Source organism: Apium graveolens, chromosome 4 (genome assembly GCF_009905375.1).
Source record: "Apium graveolens cultivar Ventura chromosome 4, ASM990537v1, whole genome shotgun sequence".
Taxonomy (NCBI): domain Eukaryota; kingdom Viridiplantae; phylum Streptophyta; class Magnoliopsida; order Apiales; family Apiaceae; genus Apium; species Apium graveolens.
Window position 1 is genome coordinate 68,052,321 of NC_133650.1, and position 23,391 is coordinate 68,075,711.

The 23,391-nt window shown below is 39.1% G+C and overlaps 2 protein-coding genes across 2 annotated transcripts; both read left to right on the plus strand.

Annotated features, from left to right (window-relative positions):
* Positions 1-13,202: 13,202 nt before the first annotated feature.
* On the plus strand, positions 13,203-14,219 carry LOC141718605 (uncharacterized). The gene has a single exon (XM_074520982.1). It carries the CDS (start codon positions 13,203-13,205, stop codon positions 14,217-14,219), a length of 1,017 nt encoding a protein of 338 aa, XP_074377083.1.
* Positions 14,220-14,746: 527 nt separating this feature from the next.
* LOC141718606 (uncharacterized) lies at positions 14,747-15,208 on the plus strand. The gene has a single exon (XM_074520983.1). It carries the CDS (start codon positions 14,747-14,749, stop codon positions 15,206-15,208), a length of 462 nt encoding a protein of 153 aa, XP_074377084.1.
* The last annotated feature ends 8,183 nt before the right edge of the window (positions 15,209-23,391 follow it).

Below are 23,391 nucleotides of genomic sequence, written 5' to 3' on the forward strand. Positions count from 1 at the left end.
CTTTTGGAAGATGGTTGGTCCAGGGTTTGCAGAACTAGTGTAAGTCCTGTTATGTAAAGCTTTTTGTATATATATTATTGTTGTATTATCGTGTATTGGGTCTAATATACTTTTTTTCGAAGTTATACTAGCGGGTTTAGTATTGAGTTTGATAATTGTTGAGAAGAGTTTTAAAAGAAAGTAAAAATTTATTTGTGGAATTTGGATATCTTGTTTCTAGAACTGTAACCTAAAAAGATCTTGGTATAGTTTGGGGCCGCATGTGTTATATTTCAACTGCTGACATTTGTTTATTGATTAAACTGGTTATTTTGGATTAAGGTTTCATCGTCACGAACAAATCCTCTGACCTTGCATTTGGGGGCGTTACAATATGTTTCAAGTGATGAATATCATATGCCCATATTTCTTTATGCAAATTCTCGTATCCCTTATGATGTGTTAACACCCAGACCCTCAAGTAAAACGGGTACCGATAGATTTTATTAATCCATGTGTAGGTGTGCCTTACTGCTGAGAAAAATGTGTGGTACCTTGATAGTGAGTGTTCACGACACATCACCGGTAATAAGTTTTTGTTGAAAAATATTAGAAAGGTTACCGCAGGAATTGTAACTTTTGGAAATAATAATAAAGGTGACATTGTTGGAATGAGTGATATTGGCAATGAATGTTTTAAAATATGTGATGTACAATTAGTCACTAGACTAAAGTACAATTTTCTTTCGATAAGTCAACTATGTGATCATGGTTTCAACGTTATATTTATCCAACTCATTGTTATGTCTTAGATAAAGATGGAAGATTAGTCTTTATATTTCCACGAGATAAAAATGTTTATGCATGTGACATCAATAATTATGAAAATGTGTGTTTGGTTTCCACAAATGATGATCCTTGGTTATGGCATTGATAACTTAGTCATGTCAATATGAAACTCATTAAAAATATATGTTCATAAGAACATGTTCGTGGTTGACCGAAACTCAGTTTCATAAAAGATCATATATGTGAAACTTGTGAAATTGGAAAATCAATTCGAGCATCTCATAAAGCCAAATTCAGGATGTCTACTACTAGACCACTTGAACTTTTATATATGGATCTTATTGGACCCATATTCGTACAAAATTTAGGAGGTTGTTCGTATACTCTTGTAGTAGTCGATGACTTCTCATGATTTACACGGACGGGGTTTCTTAAAGCAAAAAAGTGATGCATTTGACTCGTTTGCTGTGCTTTGTAAAATGATACAAACTCAACAAAAGATGCCAATTATTTATATAAGGACGGATCATGGAAAATATTTTCAAAACTTGAATTTGTAAACTTTTGTAAAACAAGTGGTATTACTCATAATTTCTCTCCTCCTTATACACCTCAATCTAATGGGGTTGTTGAAAGGAAGAATAGAACGTTATAAAAACTGGCAAATACTATGCTTAATGAATGTCATCGACCAAAATATTTTTAGGCCGAAGCTATGTCAACAACTTGCTATTTTCTTAATTGAGTATTACTAAAACCTATTAAAATGAAGACTCCTTAAAAATTTTATTTTATGAAAATACCAAAGATAAGTTACTTCAAAGTATTTGGAAGTAAATTCTTTATTTTGAATACAAAATATTATCTAACGAAATTCGACCCTAAATCAAGTGAGGATGTATTTTCTAGGTTATTCAAATAGAAGCAAAGCTTATCCTGTATTAAATCTTAGAACTTTAATAGTGGAAGAATCATTGAACGTAATATCGATGAATCAAAACCACTTATAAAGTTTAAGGATTTGGTTGAAGATGAAGAAAGTTCAAAAAAAGATTGCAAGAAAATGTTGAAACTATTATTAGACAAGTCGAAACTTTTGAACATGGAACAATGGTTCCTAATAATCCTCTTGAAGTAATTGATACTGATAATGGACTACCTAAAGAAATACCTCTAATTAGAAATGATCTTATTGAGAATATATCGTATGAGATTTAAATAAAGGTGTCCAAACTCGATCTCAAGTGCATAATATTGCTAGTCACTTAGCATTTCTATCACAAATAGAACCCAAAACGGCAAAAGAAGCTCTAATAAACGAGAATTGAATTTTTGCAATGCAATAGGAATTAAATTAATTCTATCAAAGAAAAGTGTGGGAACTTGTTCCACCTCCACCTAATACTTCCATAATTGGAACTAAATGGGTCTTTCGTAATAAATTAGACGAAAGTGGAATCATGGTAAGAAATAAAGCAACACTACTTGCTCAAGATTATACACAAATGGAAGGCATAGATGAAAATTGTGTGATCATGTTTCTCTTGTAGTGTCGTCCTGATGTTTCATATGCTTTAAGCATGAGAGAGTTTTGTAAACCGATTTTATTCATTAATATAAAGACTGTTCTTCATATTTGAGTTTCAATTTTGAATTGATTATTATATACTATATTCACCCCCTCTACAGTGTTACTTAAGGACTAACATATAATGTATTAGTGATTTAAGACATGATTTTTTACATTAACTCCAACAATATGTCGTGTAATGATTTATTATTATTATTAGTATAATATTATATTTGAATTACAGTTGGAGGGGAAGGAAAAGATGAGAGAGGAAATATGTGTAAAAAATGAGGAAATATTTCCTATTGATATAAATGAAATAGGGCATATCTAGTGATGCCTTAAAAATGAGACATTTAATGAATGTCCTAGTGTTTTAAGGCACCACTAGGACATTATTTGTAATATCCCGTAATTTTTAGAATAATATATGAAAGACATAATAGAAAAAAAGATTAAAATTGGATAAAGATTAGGATTTAAAATTAGAATTAGACTAATGGGCCGAAATTTTGGATTAGATTATAATATGGATAACTTGTAGGTTAAGATATAGGATTTTGTATCGTTATAAATAAATCATATTCGTACTTCTCATTTTTATCATTAAAATTTCTAGGGCTTTTGTACACAAAAATCAGTAGTCTTGTAAAATTCATAAAAATTTCATCGTAAGTAAGAATTCGTTGATTCCAGGAGTTTTCTAAAACATCTTTTCGTTCTCTACAACCATCGTGTTTCGTATTTTCCAAGAAAATATCATTTAGAAGGTCCAAAAGAGTAAATTAAGATTTGGTCAGATTTTCAGATAAGTTTTTGATTTGCTAGTATTTTTAAAATTGTTCCATAAAAATATATTTGATTATCAAAATTTGGCTAAGTGAAGATATATTTGAAAGTAAAATGTGTTATAGCAAATGTATTATTGTATATGTGTGGTGTCGAGACAATAATTTTGGAACTTTGGTTTGTGTCATTTGTTAGGATGAAAACACGCGCTAAAATTACACGCAAGTATACGCGTTCGCAAGTAATATGGAATACTTTCTAGTCCGTTCCCATAGAGACTCTTTTTGGTTAACTTAAGATTATGCACCTATGCAACAATGATATGGTTATCGCTCAATGCTAAGACAATAACAAATTGGGGTGTTTATAACTAAGATTAAACTAATATGCAATTAACTAAGATATTAAAAGGTTAATTTAACTATATGAGACAAACATGGGATTCTAACTTCATTAAATACTTCATTCAAAGTTATTGTTCTTAACCTTAGCATGCAATGGTGATGACAACTAATCAGATAACATGAAACTAGTAAATGCCAACTTTTGTTGTACGAACACCGTACTACCAGACATCCACAAAAGAGATAGAAGCTGAATAGACACCAATTATGTTGAGACCCTATATGTCTGTAGAATTTGACAACATAAAGGTTTGATGCGCAAGTTATCTATCGTGATTACATAGGGCAAGTAAGATGGTTAAAATTACCTACGAATCATGCTTAACAAATATATGAACCTATGCTAGCATGGCAAGTTCTAAACCTCTATATTCACTGTCTCTTCAATAGAGATTAACACGATATCTTATATGTTCACGACGCACATAAGACAAAATGCACAACCAATACTAGGATATCATACAATCACCACACACTTAGGTATCGAAAAAATTAATTACAGAAATCCATAAATAAATCCGTTAGAACCCAATACTAGGATAACGATTAGTTCATAACCGAACTCATCGTCACCATGGGTTCCAATGAAAGCATGGTAAATAAACTAAGATAAATTATGTCTGAAATAACTGAATAATAATAGCAAAGTACGTTAACAAGAGTATTAGGTTCAACAACAAAGAAAACAAGCATCCGAGAATACAACTTAAGCAAAGAATCACAAGTAAAGACTAGATCTTCTTCTTCTCCTTCGTTATATTGTGCTATTAGGTCTTCTCGCTGCTATTTCCTTGCTCCCCTTTATGAAAAACATCTTTTAATAGTCTTTAAATACCAGCCCAAAGCGACCATAAGTCCAGCAGATCAATCTTCTATTAGAATCAGGATTTCGGAAAATCGACCTAGCGCGGCCGGCCTGAGAACCCGCGCGGCCGCCCTGGGTTTCTGTTAAGTGAGTGCGGCCACCCCCAAGTGTAGCGCGGCCGCCCTGGCCTTATGCAAAAACATTTTTTTTCTGTTTCTTGACTTCACTTGCCGGTTTCTTTTGTGTAATTGACCGAGGCTCAATCCTAACACTCTTCTAAGCATAAAATATGTAAAATCCATTCCTTCTTCCGATTATGCCTTGAAATACAAAACACTACAAAAACATATCAAGTACACAAACAACTTGAGTACAAAGCACCAATTCGAGCCTTTAAAAAGCCTTCGAAGTGGATATAAATACCACTTATCACAACCCCAGACTTGAATCGATGCCTGTCCTCAAGTATAACAGACTCAAAAATAAGATCTAAAATTGCATTAATGCAATAATCCGCTCAGAATAACTAAACCATTCAATACACAACATCTCAAAGAATACAATTCTTTGCACAAAGTTCAATCAAATCCCACAAATCAACTCACAATCTAACAACTTGTGTGTGTGCAATTGCTTAATAGATTTACTCTTGAAACTAGATCAATAATCATAACTCACCATTCATTAAGGATTCATGCGTTATACAAGGTTATAAATAGAATAAGCGATAAACTCAAAATGACTGATAACACTTTAATTTTATCAGAGTTATACAAGGATTCATGCATTTATTGATAACACATAAAAAACACCAACATGTTTATTTGATCGGGGAATGAGTGAGGTCCACAAAAGACTTATGCAATAATACCCACGTAGCGAGCGTTAGGTTAGCGGATCCCAGACTATAAAAGCCTTAGGTCACCAGGCACAAAGTCCCTTAGCACTTAATAACTCGAGTATTAAAGAGTCCACTCGTGATCAATTATGCATAACACATATTTTTCTCTTTTTCTCTTTTTTTTAATTTTTTTTAATTTTTTTTTCTTTTCAACAATTTCTGAACAAGTGCGTTTCGCTCCATCTCGCTCAACCCTAGACTACTCATATAAATATGAGCCGACTACTAGCCAATTGACACCTAGCCATAACTAGCAATGAAATCCAATGTTTTTCTTCAATTTTAAAAATCCATGTTATTTTGTCACTAAGAGAATATCATAAATTCTAGATATAAACAAGTGATTAAACCTCGACAAACAAACAAGTCATGATTTAACACTCAAGTAACCTATAAGACTTAGTGATTTATTTTGTTTCTAGCATGTAAATCAATTCGTTAGGACTTAACATTCCTCTATACGACATCACTACACTCGAATCAACATCATAAATTAATCGGAAAAGCAACCTAAGGGATCATGATATAATGCAAATGCAACTATATGCAACATACTAACATGATAACAAATACGTAAAATAAAAACAAAAAAAATAACTACATGACAAATGTGCTAACTATATGAACTAAAATATCATGAATATGCATCTATATGGACTCACACACAAATATTCATTAACTATCACTCCCAAACTTAAAAATTTCACTGTCCTCGGTGAAGGTAATAGCAAGAAATCAAGGCATACCTACTCGGAATCAGAATGATCATTACCCTCCGCACGTGGAGTGTCAGGAGGCGGGTAAACAAAATCCTCTCCAAAAACTGGCTACTGTATGTCAACCCCCGTGGCTCTAAAAGCTGTACCCAATGCCTGAGAAAGATCCTGTGGAAACCTGCTCTGGATGTCATACATCACGTCCATCCACCTCTTCAAATGCCTATACTGCGCCGAGCCTAAACCAGCACCATCCTCTGCCTCATGCTGCTGCTGTTGCGAAGAACCGGCCTCACCCATCTGATGTCTCCACGCTGCTCTGTATGCCTGAGTTGAACCACTAGCATACGTCTGATCGGATGGATGGCCCTCTGGAAAATGATCATAGGTGTACCCAAGTCCTTTCTCATCAGCCTTCCCACCAAACCACTCCTGCATCACTGCGATCGTAGAACTGTCGATGGGGGCGCTCGGTAACTAAAGTTGCTCGTGTGCGGGCCAATGAACTCCCACCGTAACACAAAGCTTGGTCACAATCGAGGCATAAGGGATAGACCCCGTAGTGCTTCCACACAAAAACATCAAAATACCCTGATAAATAATGGAACCGAGATCCACATAATCTCCCTCTAAAATCCCCCTCAACAATTTTGCACGATCCACAATCACATCATGCACATGAGAAGAAGGTATGATATTCGCACAAATAAAAGCATTCCACGCACGAGCAAACTTGTTCATGCATGAGGCGTGGAAATTGAGATACTCATTCGATCCGCTCTTGAACTTCCAGTGTGTGTTCGGGACACACAACATAGCCACATTTAAATCCAAATCAAAGTCCTCCCCCGTCTTATTAACCCACTCTTCCTGAGTAGGCTCTCTCCCGGGCTGGTTGATCACCCTACGAATAGCCTCCGGGCTGTAGTCCACCGTCAACCCATACACCACCAAAAATCTATTCTTATCAGCTTTCGCGTTTATATAGAAATCGCGAATAGTACTCATAGGCACAGCCGCGGGTGCCTCACAAAATGAAACCCATCCCATCTCTAAGATCATCACAAGAAGCTTACCATCCTTACCCGAAGGTAGAAAACCTTTCTCTTTCGCTATCTACTTAGTCAACAACCTTGTGTACTCCGCTTCAGTCTCCGGAGTAACAAATCATGACCTCGCACTCCCAATACTCGAAGAATTCGTAGTGGCAGGGTTAGTGCTGCTACTAACTTGAATGCGTGCTCTTTTTGGTGCCTTTGGAATTGATAAAGTGAGATAAAAGAGGTGTGTATAGAGATTTAGGGTTTAGAGAATAAAAGTGATGGAGATGGATGTATATATGTGTATGTATATATAGGGAATTAGAATTAGGATTATAATAGAAGTGGGATATTAATATGGGTTTAGTAGGGATAATGGGATGCTTTGAGAGCTGGAATTTCAGGTATAAAGAAGGGAATAAACTTCTGTTGAACTCTAATTGTTATTTTTATTTTATGATTTTCTATTTTTTTCGGGTCCAGGGCCTCAGCGCGGCCGCCCCGCCAGGCAATATGGGCGTGCCGTGTCTGCTGTTTCAGCACAACCGCCCTGCTTCCCAACGCGCGCGCGCACTCAGTGTTATTTCAGCACGTCCGCCCCGCTTCCCAGCACGGGCGTACCGTGCTACTATAGAAAATGCCCTATTTTCTGTTATTCTGATTTTTTTGTGTTTTGTTCTGGTTTTTTCTTCCTTCTATCTTCAACTAATATACTTAAGCTTGGGTTGTCTCCCAAGAAGCGCTTGGTTTACACCGCTAGCTTGACGTAGAATTCCGAGATCAAGTTGACAATAAAACGGCACTAACCACCTCACGGTTTGCCGTATTTTCATAGTAATGTTTCAGACGCTGTCCATTTACCTTGAATGCTTGGCCTGGATTATTCTCAAAAATTTCCACCGCTCCATGTGGAAACACAGTTTTGACAACAAATGGCCCTGACCATCTTGACTTCAATTTCCCAGGAAAAAGATAGAGACGAGAGTTGAACAAAAGAACTTATTACCCTGGTACAAATAATTTGAGCACTAGGCCCCTATTGTGCCACCTCTTCACTTTCTCCTTATACATTTTGTTATTCTTGATAGGGTATAAACAACCTGGCTAGGGCCCAACCCAGATCCAGGGTGAGGCAGGCTCAACTGATGGACCAAGACCCCCCTCACCCAGAGCAGTCAAGTGGAGAGACCTAGGCTCAGGGCCAACCCAAGACCTAGATGATCTCCCAGCCAGGATCCAACCCACGACCTAGATCATCTCATAGCCAGGATCCAACCCAGGACCTGGATCATCTCCCAACCAGGATCCAACCAAGGATCAGGATCACCCCCCAGCTAGAGAAGTCCAGAGGGGGGTCCTACAAGCACATGCACACCCCATAACTCGCCAAGGAAGGGCACGTGGGAATGTGACAGTGATAGCTATCAATAACCAACATTTCAAATAAGCATGGCACGTGTCAGCGTACCCTTAGGGCATCCTCAAGATGGTCCTTACGTGGACACGCATACGCAATCTACCCAAGCCAGACGTCCTCCACCTCCAACAACGAATGTCCCTGATCTAGAGGTACCAACCCCTAAACCCTACCTTTGGGCTATAAATACCCCCAAGGGAAAGGGTTTAGGGGTTAGACACAATTTTAAACACATACACACACTCTCTTACACACAAGTATATACACACACAACCACCCCTTGTCCTGTCTATCTTCATCTTCCCCAACCAAGCTCTTACTCTCACACCGGAGGCGCCGCGAGGCTCAAACCCCCCTCCAGTTTTATTTTGTAGACGCTCCATAGTAGCTACACCTCAGTCATAGCAAGAAGGTCCAGGAACGGCGTTGGAAGGAGCCGCCTGCTCAACGGAGTTATCATTTGGCGCTAGAAGGAGGGGCGTTCCATCCTTGGGTCTCGGTGCCCCTGGATTCACCTTCACCGGCAAACTCTTAAGAGAGTCCACTTCTTACACCTGTAAGAACACAAGCAACCATACCTCTCTTGAATATGAATGTCGTTCATTTAAGTCACGTTTGTGTGAGCTCGCTACTTTAGGCCACATTTATTTGAGCCTAGTTTTGTTTGTTAGTTTTTATTATTTTGAAACCCAGATCTACTTCAGTTTGCATACTGTCTTTGTGCTCTAGAGCTTGCTATTCTTGTTCGATAATATTGTTAGCAAAACCCAGAAAGTTTGTTTGGTGTTGTTCTGGAATTTTTTTGCTATCTTCAAAAAAGCAACCTTAGATCCACATTTTTAGCCTAAAATCTTGGTCAGTTGTTGTTTGTACAGTTGTGATATTGGCAAGAGCAGGAAAGAGTACGGTTGGTAGGCCCTCCACTAGTACCCAGGTCCAGGATCAGGACCACTCTCAGGCTCAAGAAACTAGGGGCGACCGAGAGACCCTCCAGGAGCAACCATTTACACAACATACCCCGATCATGGAAAGGATAGTAACACTCCGGGATGCCAGAAACCTCATTGAGCTCAATAAGTATAAGTATACCAATATTCCAGTGGCTGAGGAGCATATGGCCAACTTAACAAGCAATGAACTGGCTGAAGCAATCATGCTATACAGAGAGGAGCAAGCCCGGGCTCAGATAGAATATGAACAGGAAGATGACCAAGAAGAGTTCGGGGAACCTCAACAATCTAGGAGATCTGTCTTCGACCGAATCAGAGCAAAAGGGAAGAAAAATCAGAAAGAGAAAATTAAGAAAGCGACAGAAGTAACCAGGAAGAAGAGGTTGGAGGAAATAAGAGAGAGGATAAGGAGAGAAGAAGAAGCAAAGCTTGAGCTAAAAATTCAAAAAAGAATGCAGTTAGAAGAGGAGAGGCTCCTAGCTAAAGGCAAGGGCAAGAGAACCCGGAGGGACCCCACCCCCAAGGTCATTTCTGATGATGATGAGAAAGGGCAGAAGGAACTGAAAGATATGATCTATGAACTTTAATGGAAAATGGAAAAGGACTCTAGAATGAAGATTGGGGAAACTCTAACGCCCTTTAGCCATTCTTTAGAGGCCATTCCCAGGAAAAGAAACCTCAAACATTACAACTTTGATTCTTTTCACTAATTGGTGGATCCAGAAGAACACTTGAATTATTTTGAGCAAATTGCACAAATATACTACTACAACGACTTAACAAAGTCTAGGTTCTTCGCCTCAACTCTCAAGGGGGGCTCGGAGATGGTTCAGCAGGATCCCCTCCAGGAGCATCCAAAGCTGGAAAGACTTCCATGGGGCCTTTCTCAGGAGGTTCCGAGCAAACAAGACACATGAGCTTCACATGTGCCATCTTAAAACCATAAAGCAGTATGACAACGAAACTCTCTCTGCCTACATGCGGCACTTCCAGGAGGCAATAAACAAGATATCTAACTTAGGCGAACGGGAGGCACTAAGCATATTTTGGAGGAACCTGGATCCGGAACACAATGAAAGGTACATCATAGAGCTGATCAACAAGGAGCCACAGAGCCTAGTTGCTGCCTATTCTATGGTATCCAGATTCATCAAAGAAACAGATGTGCTCCAGGCTATGAGGATGACCCAGAATGGGTTATCCAGGAGCAAGAACTCTGATGACCGACCGAAAGGGGGTTACCATCAGGAAAAGAAGTTCAAGCAAAGCCAACAAGCCCAGTAGACCAATGTGGTGCATAACACTCCAATATTTCAAAGACTGGGTCCTAAGACAGAATGTAAAAGCGACCCCGGGCCAACCAGGCAAGCCAGGGAGCCTAGGCATGAACCAGATTGGACCCCACCGAATGGGACCAGGGAGGAGATACTAAAGGAGATCAAAGGAAAGCCATTCTATTATCCACCAAAGCCCATGCAGACCCCCCGAAGAGCCGGCCTTACAATAGGCAATGCGATTATCATGAAATGCATGGGCACAAAACTAAGAATTGTATGTCTCTCACATACTTCATCGAGAATCAAGTGAAAAAGAGAAACCTAAATCAGTATATCTCCCGGGATGCAAATCAGAAAGAAGAAAGACCAAGGAGAGGAAAGAATATAGTGAATGTGGTCCTAGGAGGTTCCTACTCGCCTCCTCGGAGCCCGGGATCAAGAGATGAAGTATTCTCTATCCAATCCTACCCGGAGATGGTAATTTCATTTAGCAGTAAGGATTATGAAGGGGTCAACCCGAATCACAATGAAGATTTGGTAGTAACACTTGATATTTTTGATAATGAGGTGAGGAGAATGCTGATAGACAATGGCTCTTCCGTAAATATACTCTTCAAGCATACTGTGGATCGGATGAAGCTAGGGAGCGTGCGCTCAAATGAATACCGAGAGGACCCCCTCTATGGGTTCTGGAATAACTTGATCCCGATCCAGGGAACCTTATACCTTCCGGTGATATTCAGATTAGCTCCAAACCAAGTAACCCATGTGATAAAATCCTATATGATCAACACCCCCTCATCTTACAACGGCATTATTGGCCGCTCGGCACTAACCAGTATACAAGAAATCACCTCCATATCACACCTGAAAATCAAATTCCCAACTCCAACGGGGATAGGAGAAGTTAAGGGAGACTATGAGGTCGCTAAAAGATGATATAGCCAGGCTCTGGTCATGGCCAAAACTCACCAAGACAACAAGAGAAAGGCCATAGTCCTTCGCAAACAGCAAAGCATTATGAAACATCGCCCCCACTCAAGGGATGATGTAAGAAAGGAAGTCCAGGTTATAAAATACAACCCGGATCCAAAAGCAACCAAGCCAGGCTCGCAAGAGAAAGAAAGCAACCAAGTCATAGTAGAGATTGAATTGAACCCAGGCCTTGGCCAGGGTAATCCTACTATGCAAGCGACCAACCCTGAAACAAGTGAAGTAATGGAAAGCAACCAATAAGAGATGACAGCCCAGGGTGAAATCTATATGAAGAAGAATATAGAAGCCCAGATCCAGAAATTGGTATCAAACCAGGATTAAGCCAAGATCGAGGCTGCAGTAGAAATGGAAACAATTCTGATTGATGAAAGTAATCCTTCCAAGAAGGTAAAGATAGGATCCGGGCTTGGAGCTACCTTCAGAGAAGACCTAGTGTCATTTCTCCGAGGGTACTCTGACATATTTGCCTGGAGCCCAAGAGACATGTCCGGATTGGATGAATCCATATAAATGCATAGCTTGGATGTCAACCTAGAGAGGAAACCAGTTAAGCAGAAGAGAAGAAATTTTGCCCCAGAGAGGTAGAAAGCAATAGATGAAGAGGTTGAGAAATTACTCAAAGCTGAGATCATATACGAAGTTAAGTACCCATAATGGGTGGCCAATGTGGTTATGGTAAAGAAGGCCAACGGAAAATGGCGAATGTATGTCGACTACACCGACTTGAATAGTGCATGCCCCAAGGATCCTTACCCCCTGCCAAATATTGATCAATTGATTGATGCCACATCTGGGCACGTCATGCTAAGCTTCATGGACGCCTTCTCGGGGTACAACCAGATCAAGATGAATCCAAAATATATCCAGAAGACAGCCTTCATCACCCACAGGGCAGTCTATGCTTATGTCATGTTGCCTTTCGGATTGACGAACGCAGGCTCAACCTACCAGAGAGCAATGAATAAAATCTTCAAAACCCAGCTTGGAAGGAACCTGGAACCCTATATTGATGATATGATCGCAAAGTCCACAAGCATCCTGGGTCACATAGAAGATCTAAAAAAAAGCTTTGACAATTTAAGGAAATATTCATTAAAGCTGAATCAAGAAAAATGCACGTTCGGAGTAGGAGCAGGAAAATATCTAGGATTCACAATCAGCAACCGGGGAATTGAAGCCAACCCAGAGAAGATAAAATCAATCCAGGAGATGAAGCCTCCTAGGACCCAGAAGGATGTTCATAAACTAGCAGGGTCACTGGCAGCACTTAAAAGATTCATCTCAAAGGTAGCTGAGAGATGCCTACCTTTCTTTGACCTATTGAAAGGAGAAACCAACAAGATGGAAGTCAATTGGAACCCATAGTGCCAAAGCGCATTTTAAGAAATCGAAAGGTATCTCTTCCAGCCACCAATCTTAAGCAAAGCCCAACTCAGGGAGCCGCTATTCCTCTACCTATCAGCAGGGGCCATGGCTGTTAGAGCAGCACTGATCAGGGAAGAGAATGGAAAACATCAACCAGTTTACTATGTGAGCTAAGTACTAAAAGATGCGGAGACCCGATACCCAATGGTAGAAAAGTTTGCTTTTTCCTTAGTCACAACATCCAGAAATCTCAGACATTACTTCCAAGGAAGGGAGATCTGGGTTGTGACTAATCAACCTTTAAGGAAGATAATACACAAGCCAGATGTCTCAGGAAGGCTGGTAAACTGGGCAGTTGAGCTAAGCCAATTCAACTTGAGTTTCATTTCAACAACAGCAATCAAAGCCCAGGCTTTGGCTGACTTCATTATAGAATGCAACTTCCCGGAAGATGAGCCTAGACCCATGAACATTGACCCTGAAAGCAACAATGATCATAACCCGGGAGCCTGGGCTCTCAAAGTCGATGGATCCTCAACGAACGAAAGGTCAGGAGCAGGGCTCATTCTAAAGAGCCCATATGGCTTTACAGTCCAAACTGCAATTTCCTTTGGCTTTTCAGCAATAAACAACCGGGTAGAGTATGAAACGCTGATAGTAGGATTGAAGCTATCAAAGACTCTCAGGATCCAGGACTTCAAGATCTATATTGACTCTCAGATTATAGTAAAACAAACAAATGGCGAGTACATAGCCAAAGATCTAATTTTAACTAAGTACCAGGCTCTGGTCCAAAGCTACCTTGCCTTAATACCACGAAGTCAAGTCCTACAAATCTGCAGAGAAGAGAATTTAGAAGCAGACAACCTGTCCAAGCTGGTTCAAAATTCATCAGACCTAGATTGCTCTGTCTACTTCAAAGAACTACAAAAGCCCAGTATAGAATTCGAAGAAGTCATGGAGATAGACAAAAACCTGAATTGGATGACTCCGTTTATCAACTACTTGGAGAAGGGAGAACTTCCCGAAGACAAAGGGAAGGCTCAAAGATTAAAAGCTAAGGCATCAAAATTTTTCCTTGAAGAAGGAATACTCTATCGCTGGACCTTCTCATCACCTATTCTGAAATGCATTGGCCCAGAGGAGGCAGAATATTGTTTAATAGAAGTCTATGAAGGGATATACAGCGATCATATGTCGGCGAAGGCCCTGGCTCACTAGATAATAAGACGGGGATACTATTGGCCAACAATCCACAAAGATGCAAACGACTTTGTGAAAAAATATAAGCAATGCCAAATCTTCAATAGTGTATCCCGGGTAAGCCCAATCCTACCCTCATCAGTATTATCTCCAATCCCCTTCGTTGTCTGGGGGATAGATATCATGGGACCTTCCCTCGGGTCAGAGGAGACCTGAGATACCTACTAGTCTCAATCGACTATATGACTAAGTGGGTGGAAGCAAAGGCAATGGGAACCATAAACCAGCAGGATTGCATAAAGTTCATGGATAATATCTTGATGAGGTTTGGAATCCCAAGAGTCTTGGTTTCAGATAATAAACCATAATTTGTTGGGTCAGAATTCGAATCCTATCTCCAAGACCGGGGTACCAAGCACTGGAAATCATCAGTAGAATACCCTCAAAGAAATGGACAAGTGGAAGTAACAAACTGGATCCTTCTCCGAGGCATCGAGAAGAGGCTTAGAAAAAGTAAAAGCAAGTGGCCAAAATAATTACCTAATATGTTATGGGCCTACAGGGAAAGTGCCCAGACAAGCATAAGAGAAACACCCTTCAAGCTAGCCTACAAAACAGAAGCAATGCTACCCATTGAGGTAGAATCCCCCTCTCACCGAGCAATTAACTTTGATGAAATAGCCAATGAGGAGGGGCTCAGAAAAAATATTGATCTAATTGATGAGGTCCGAGACCAGGCTGTGGCAAGGATGGAAAAATACAAGGAGAAAACTAAGGAACACTTTAGTAAGAAGTCCAGGGTCAAGAACTTTCAAGTTGGAGACCTGGTACTTCGAGATAAAGAAGCTTTGGATCCAACCAATACTGGAAACCTGATGCCCAAGTGGGAGGGCCCTTACAGAATTAAAGAGGTATTAAGTCCAGAGACCTACAAGTTGATGAGCATAGATGAAACCAAGATCCCGAACACCTGGCATGGTCTTAGGCTCAGAAAATTCTATCAGTAGAAAAAGCAACCAAAAGAAACCAAAAATTTGTAGCCTGTGGCAAGCAACCAATCTATAATTCAGAATTTTGTACGAAGAAAATTTCAAATCAATGAAAAGAATTTTCCTTCTAAGTCAGTTCTTATTTTAACAAATACTGCAAGCAAAGCATACTTCAACCCGGATAAGCAATCACATCCAAGTTGAAAGCAAACATCAAAAGCAAACATCAAATTGGATAGGTATCCAAATCCGGGTTAAAAACAACCACTATGTACTTTGATCATTTTTTAAGTACATAAACAAGAAAAAAGCAAGTATCAATACGAATATATTGCTATACCCGAATTTGAAGCAAACATCAAAAGCAAACATCAATCCGGATAGGTATCCAAATCCGGTTTGAAGACAACTACTATGTACATGGATCATTTTTTAAGTACATAAAAAAGCAAAAAACAAGCATCAATCCGGATATGGTGCCATACCCGGATTGGAAATAAACATTAAAAGCTAACATCAATCCGAATAGGTATCCAAACCCGGGTTGAAAATAACCAATAGGTACTTAGATCATTTTCTAAGTACATAAATAAGAAAAAAGCAAGTATCAATCCGGATATGGTGCCATACCCGGATTGGAAGCAAATATCAAAAGCAAACATCAATCCGGATAGGTATCCAAATCCGATTTGAAGACAACTACTATGTACTTAGATCATTTTCTAAGTACATAAACAAGCAAAAAGCAAGCATCAATCCGGATATGGTGCCATACCCGGATTGGAAGCAAACATCAAAAGCAAACATCAATCCGGATAGGCATCCAAACCCAGATAGAAAACAACCAATAGGTACTTAGATCATTTTCTAAGTACATAAAAAAGCAAAAAGTGAGCATTAATCCGGATATGGTGCCATACCCGGATTGGAAGCAAACATTAAAAGCAAAAATCAATCCGTATAGGTATCCAAATCCGGGTAGAACGAAACTACTTTGTACTTAGGTAAATTTCTAAGTACGTGAAGCATAAAAAAGCAACAATTATACAAACCAGGAAAGGGTTCATACCCAGATCCATGCCGTCTATAAACCCATTTCAGGTTAGGAGGCAACAACCATATACTTAGAACATTCCCCAAGTGCTAAGCTAAAAAGCAAATAAGACCCAGAATAACATTACTATTTGTACTTGGAATATTTTCTAAGCGCCATCCATCATTCCAGGTAGCATCTATTCCGGGACCCAACACCCCATCATCCCGGATACCAACTCACATCCGGGCTGATGACTTGTGTTTAATATTTGGAAAGTAAGAAACAGGCCAGAAAGCAAATGGGTCCAGGTAGGCTTTGGTACCCGGTTCAAAAGAATAAATAAGCTACTTAAAATACTTTCTAAACAAGCAAATTAGCCAAGCAACCATCAAATTTAAAATGTCAATCCGAATTGGTTACCAATCCGGACCACTAATGCAAGTCCAACCCGGAAAAACATCAACGATCCGGATCATCTATACTATGAAAACAAAAGGAATCCCTTAAACACATACAAGGTTCCAGATTCAACAACAACCCAAATAACAAAAAGCAACCAAGAACCCGGATCCGGGCCCATGAGCTAGACCCGGATCTAAACAACTTATATCTAAACCCTAAATAATCGTATATTTTCAATTGTAACCATGTAAACTAGCCTAGATCCGGGTTATGCACCCCCAACCCGGATCAAAGCCAAAACTCTTGCCCACAAACAGTTTTCCCAAGAATCAAACAACAGAAAATATACTTTTCACATATACTTACAATTATTCTTATGAAGAATACCAAGAACTCAACTTCAAACCCAGAAAATTTGACCCAAAACGAAACAAAATCGAACCAAAACCAGACCTAAAATAACCAAAAATCTACAGATCTAGCATCAAACTCAAACAAAACCACAAAACGAAACAGTTTATCACCAAAACAAACCAAAAAACACATAAATCTACCGTTAATTCGAAGGATGCAAAAAACTGGGAAAAAAACACTAAAACTCGAAAAGAGAAATCGAGGAACAAATTGATGGAAAAGCAAGGAATAAAGGGCTTACAAGTCGGTCGAATACGGCGAGGGCCAGCAAACAGAGAACAGCGGCACAACGGCGGAGAAACCAAACCAATAACACGAGCCTTCAGAGATTTTTGAAAGAAAGAGAGAAAGGGATTATTAATATTCTAGAGGAGATAAAAAAATAAAAGTGAAGGGGAGCAAGCCTTTTATAGGGGGTGTGGAGAAACCCCCTCGCCACGTGGCACAACTGGATTGGCCAAAGGTTCAGTTACAGAAAACAAATATATATATACTTACATACGTATATGTATTAAAAACACATTAAACCACGTAATGATTATGGGATGAGTTTCAAAGAATTAACTGCCCTATAATTCAAAATCGTGGGGGAAAAGCTGAAAAATGTTACAAATTCCACAATTTATGTAGAATCTACAGCCTCCTACCCGGATGATAGACACCTACCCGAATACAAGTTAATCCAGATTGGGGGGCAACAAGGAAGCAAAAATCTTTCCCAAGGCAACCAAGTTCTACAGCTGCAATCCGGATTGGTCTTTTCAACACCAACCCAGATTGGGGGGCAACAAAGAAGCAGAAATTTTTCCCAAGGCAACCAAGTTCCCCAACTTCATTCTGGATTGGTCTCTACTACACCAGACCCAGATTGGGGGGCAACAAAGAAGCAAATTTTTTTCTAAGGCTACGAATTTACTCTACATTAATCTAGATTGGGCTCTAATACACCAGACCCGGATTGGAGGGCAACAAAGAAGCAAAAATCTTTCAACAAGACAATAACAACTGTATAACACTCCTCTACTCCCTCATCCAGAAAAATCTACATAAGGGAGTGGGGGCAAATGATAGGGTATAAGCAACCTGGCTAAGGCCCAACCCAGATCTAGGGCGAGGCAGGCTCAGCTGATGGACCAAGACCCCTCTCACCCAGAGCAGTCAAGTGGAGAGACCCAGGCTCAGGGCCAACCCAGGACCTAGATTATCTCCCAGCCAGGATCCAACCCAGCACCTAGATCATCTCCCAGTCAAGATCCAACCCAGGACCTGGATCATTTCCCAACCAGGATCCAACCAAGGACCAAGATCACTGTTATTCCCTAATAATAGAACAAGAATTACAGAAGGGGGGTTAAATGTAATTCTGGCTACTTTTTGAAATTTAAAGAAAGTTCTAACTTGATAAATACAGTAGTGTTTGATTAGCAATGGTGCGGAATAAAAGAGTGATAGAAATCAAAACACTAAGTAATAAAAACAAAAGCTTTTAAAACTTTCTGGTGGATTTGAAAGTATCCACCAGAGATATATATATCAAATTGAGAACTCTGTGAAGCTTTGAATATCTCACAGCTGCTTACAAGTTTGAACAACTAAACTACAGAGAAATGCTTACAGAATACAGCTTGAAAATGTTTCTCTGAAAATATACTTGCTTAGTTGATTGTTCTACTTGCTACACTTTGTTTATATATCACCAAGTTTACATGATAATAAGACAAGATAATAAAACAAAACATATCTAGTCTAACTCCATGCCGCTTCACTACTCTATTCCAGCATCTTTGAATATCTTCAAAATTGCATGTAAATGGTAATGCTTCTTTGTTCTCGAAATCCTGCTTAACAGGCTGCCACATTCATTTTGCAAACACCCAACGCTTGTGACTATGTTGACACTGTCAACAGCTATTTGAATTTGATCATCCGTCGGAACTATGTTTGTCATCCGTCGGGAGGTTTGTTGATCATCCGTCGGGAGTCTTTGTGAACCATCCGTCGGGAGCCTTTTATGTCACTTGACTCTATTTCATTTATACATAATTATAAGACATCTTATATATACAATTAGTCATCCTATTCTGTATATCCACTAGTATCAACATGACTCATATAATCCTACAGAATCTACACAATGTTGTTTGCAGAAATGTGCTACAAAATTTATTTGTTACATAAGCTACTCACTCGATGGATGTTAATCTATCATCCGTCGGGACTAAAAAGTTCATCCGTCGGGACTATATTAGATCATCCGTCAAGTGCTACAAAATACACTAAGTTAAATCTACTAAGGTGTTTTGTTTAACTTATCATCAAGTTCACAACATATTCCTAAAAATCTCCCTCAATTTATGTCTACTGGAATTGTAGCCATAAATTAAGAGAAACTTGATGATAACAAAATATCCTAAAAATACAGATTAAAAGGTAGTAGATAAAACTGATAAGTGTTACAAATTTATTGAAAATTGAACAAAGCAAAGTGTACAAATAGTTCTCACAGTTATTATCAAGATGCTCCTCTAGTCTGAGCAGATAATTCTATTTCCTTGATTGTCTGATTTTCTTCCCAAGCTTCCTGTTGTTTTCCTCTATTTGATTCTGGAGTTGTCTGTGGAACTCAAGGTCATCAGCTTCAGATTGATCCAACATTTCTTGCATTTCCAATAGAGTCTCAGTGCTAGAGATACTTAGTTGGTCATCTAGTCTGAAGAATCTTCTAACTCCCTTATCATCCATGAATTCCATCAGCCAATAAGGCCTTAAGTGCACTCTCTTCCCAGTGAAAGGAATTAATAGAGTTTTTGGAAGTGCATTTTTGGCTCTATTACTCCTTAGCTCTTCAATCTTCTTCAGAACCAATCTTCTTGCAGTCATATTGAATCCAAAGTTCTTTTTGAAAGATGAGTAGATCTTTATTAATACATATTGGATTTCTTCTAGAATCCTGTGAAGAGGGCATGTGATTTCTTTCTATGCCTTGTACTTAAACACCAATCTTTCAGGAAGATGTCTGTGAGCATCAATCCTCTTACTTCTTCAAGTTCATCCAAGTAGAGGTTTAAGTCTGAAAACTCCTTAATGTCACAGATATATAACAGATCTTCCTTGTTGACTACAGATTTAGATTTGGTTAGGGTCTTGGTTCTGAGAGTAACATGCTTGCTTTTCTTGGTTGCTCTTATCTTTGTCTTCTTTGGCTTATTGAAGATAGCTAAGTTGAATTCAGGAATTGGCAGACTTTCCCAGTCTAATGGCTCATCCTTGGAAACAATAGGCTCACCATGAAAATTCTTAGTTGGATCCACCTTGAATTCTTCATGTACCACTGAGGGCTTGGATGTTTGAGTTAAAGTTGTATACTATTTGGGAATGTAGTCTTCCATTTCCTCATCACTAAAGTCCAATTTTCTCTTAGAATGAAGCTTGTATCTGAATCTTCTTTTCTGTGGAGGTTCATTTTGCATTTGTTGCTTCTGAGCTTCAGTTATCACATGTGGTTTTTCAGACATCTCAGTTGTAGATTTGACAGCTTGAAGTTTGGCTAAGATAGCAGCTTTCTCCTTCTTTTGTTTGAGCTTCTTAGCATCTAGAGCAGCCTGCTTCTTTTCTTGCTTTATCCTTTGTTTTTCTTCCTTCTTGGCTTCTACAAATAGAGGGTGTCCAACACCAACAGATCTCTTTTCCATTCCTGTAGATCTTGGAAATTCTCTTCTTTTGGATTGAATCAGATGGATCTTTATAAAATACAATTGACCTTGCCAGCAGCTTCTTTTCATCTGGCCTAGGTATCTCAAACAAAAGACCACAGGGTTTTTATCTGAGAACTTTGAGTAGTTTCTTTTAGGCTTCAGAATCAGATCAGCCTTTTTCCAAGTTGCCTAGACTCATTTCATGCACTGAGATATGTTTGACTTGAGAATGGTGATGAAAAGTCTTGTCTGGCTTCTGTAGCTGACCAAATTTCTCCTGAATAGCTGCATCAATCTTCTTCCATTTCTCATCTAGTTCCTTCTCAATAGCTACAACATCAAGCATCTTTGGATTTGTCTTTGAATCAAGTTTAGCAACTGTTATTTGGATCAGATCAATGTTGTCCAATACTGGTGGCTTTGACAGAGTAATTTCTGGGACAATTACTTGACTAATCCGAACATTTATCATATGCTCCCCCTCACTTGTTGGTTCTGCTTGACTAACTTGAATTGTTAATTCTTTCTCCCCCTTTTTTATCATCAAGTAGAGTGGAGGTGGAGGTTTGTGCATCCACCAGCTTTTGTAGCAACTGAGTTTGCTGTGCTTAATGAAGATGAATAGCTGTTAGAGAGGCTTCCATTGTAGTCAGCCTTGTATCCGGGGAATCCACTTTAGTGGCAAGATCAGAGTTCTTCCCTAGCTGTCTTTTAATGTCAAGAATTGTTGCATCTGGAATTTTAGCATCCAATCTTTCAGAGACATCTTTCTTTACTTGGTCAATCTCTGTCTTGATGGAAGTGACATCTTGGTTATGTTAAAGAACTTAGATTTGATGGAGTTATAGTGAGTTAAGATGTGACTGTAGAAGCTTCTTGGTGCTAGCATTGGTAGTGGCTTGAAGAACATTGTGTATCTGTTGGATGATGTGAAAAAGGGTGGTCTTGAAATGATGCTCATCACACTCTTTAGAAAACACCCAAGAAGGAATGTTTGATCTAGAGCTAGGGCCTGCTTCTCCCCTATGTCCATGAGCTCTTCACTATCACCATCATCTCTAAAGAAATCTGCAGACCCACCATTACCATAGTAAACATCATAACCAGCTCTAGGTGGCATGGCTGTGATGGCATCCTTAGCTCTTTGGGAGATTCGGCATGGTGTTCACTGAACCTCCGTAATATCTAACAAGTCGAGTCTTATGTCGGTCATATTGAACACCAACATATATAAAAAGGGCTGAGGAAACCAGTCCATGACTTGACATCGGTGGAATGCTACCTCCAATTCCCTGTATGTTCGATAGAGCCAAAGATTCCCCCCCCCGGAGTACGCCGATTACCCCCCGAACCGTACAAGATAGTTACCACCTATCATACGGCTTTCTAACTTCACTTCTTTTTCTGGTCGTTCCGCTCTGTCGATCAATGGTAGTATAAGAGATCTAACTGAGTAGCATGCACCAAGTTCAGCATTTTTTCAGCATTTTCATTGCCCTGTCCAGCCAAACGTTGATATGCTGGAACAGGATGAGTAAATGCCTCAGCATCCAAAGAGATGGAATCTATGACAGCTTGATCATGCTGAGATAGTTTTTATCTGTTTGCATCATTGGCATTCATTGACTCACTAACAATAATGTCTAACCTTATTTCTCTTGTACCTGTATTTCTCTCATGATCTCTCTGTTCTTGTATCAAGGGCTCCCCTTGGCTACCCACCCTCACCTTCACTGTCACACCCCAAATTTAACAAAAGAAACTATATGAATAATCACAATAGTTATCAAAAGGAAATAAATATATATGAATCCAAGATCTTACAGTTTAGGGTTTGGAACAACCCAACACTATTAACTATTACAACCTGATTTCAATACCGAGTCCTCACACAAAACAATCACTATACTACCTGAGCTCGAACATACGAATCGGCATCACAAGTCTTACAGGCGGTCTGCTTGAATCTAACCATATCTGCTAGCTGAAATACCAGGGTGAAAGCAAGTAATTAGCCAAATGTTCAACAAGTGCTATATAATACAAAAACAAGAATGAAAGAATAACCATGGAAATAAAAGATCCAATAATATAGTAACAAGAGATAAACTTTCAGGGTGATGGAATCATTTATTTATAACAAACAACTAAAAAAACCATTTCTTTATCAAAAACCATTTTATGACGCTACAGATTATAGCCGGTGATCAGCCGCGAAGTAATCCCGAACCTCGCTGGGTTTTAGAACATTAATGGGATCCCTAGGCAACTTTTAAGCCTATAAATTAAGAGCATAAAGGACTTGCGTCTCAGTCCAGATCCACTATTTAATGAAAACATTCATCCCCCTTTGGGACTGAAAATCTACTTTTAACTTTTTATTTTAAAAACTGATGCCAAGTGACGGTTAAATTCTTAAACAGTGAACATCTTTATCAGAGGTTCTAGATTAACTTCGAAGCACATGGAATAGGTTTAATCAATTTTAAGGCGATGATCAACTAAACTGATATCTTATCAACGGGTACCGCAAAGTTTCTATTCCCAAGGAATCCGATCACTAAACATAAGGGTATTAACCAAATAATCAGGGTTACATTAAGTTCATGACATTAACTCAGGGTGAAAGAACTAAAGTTATTAGTTATAACTAC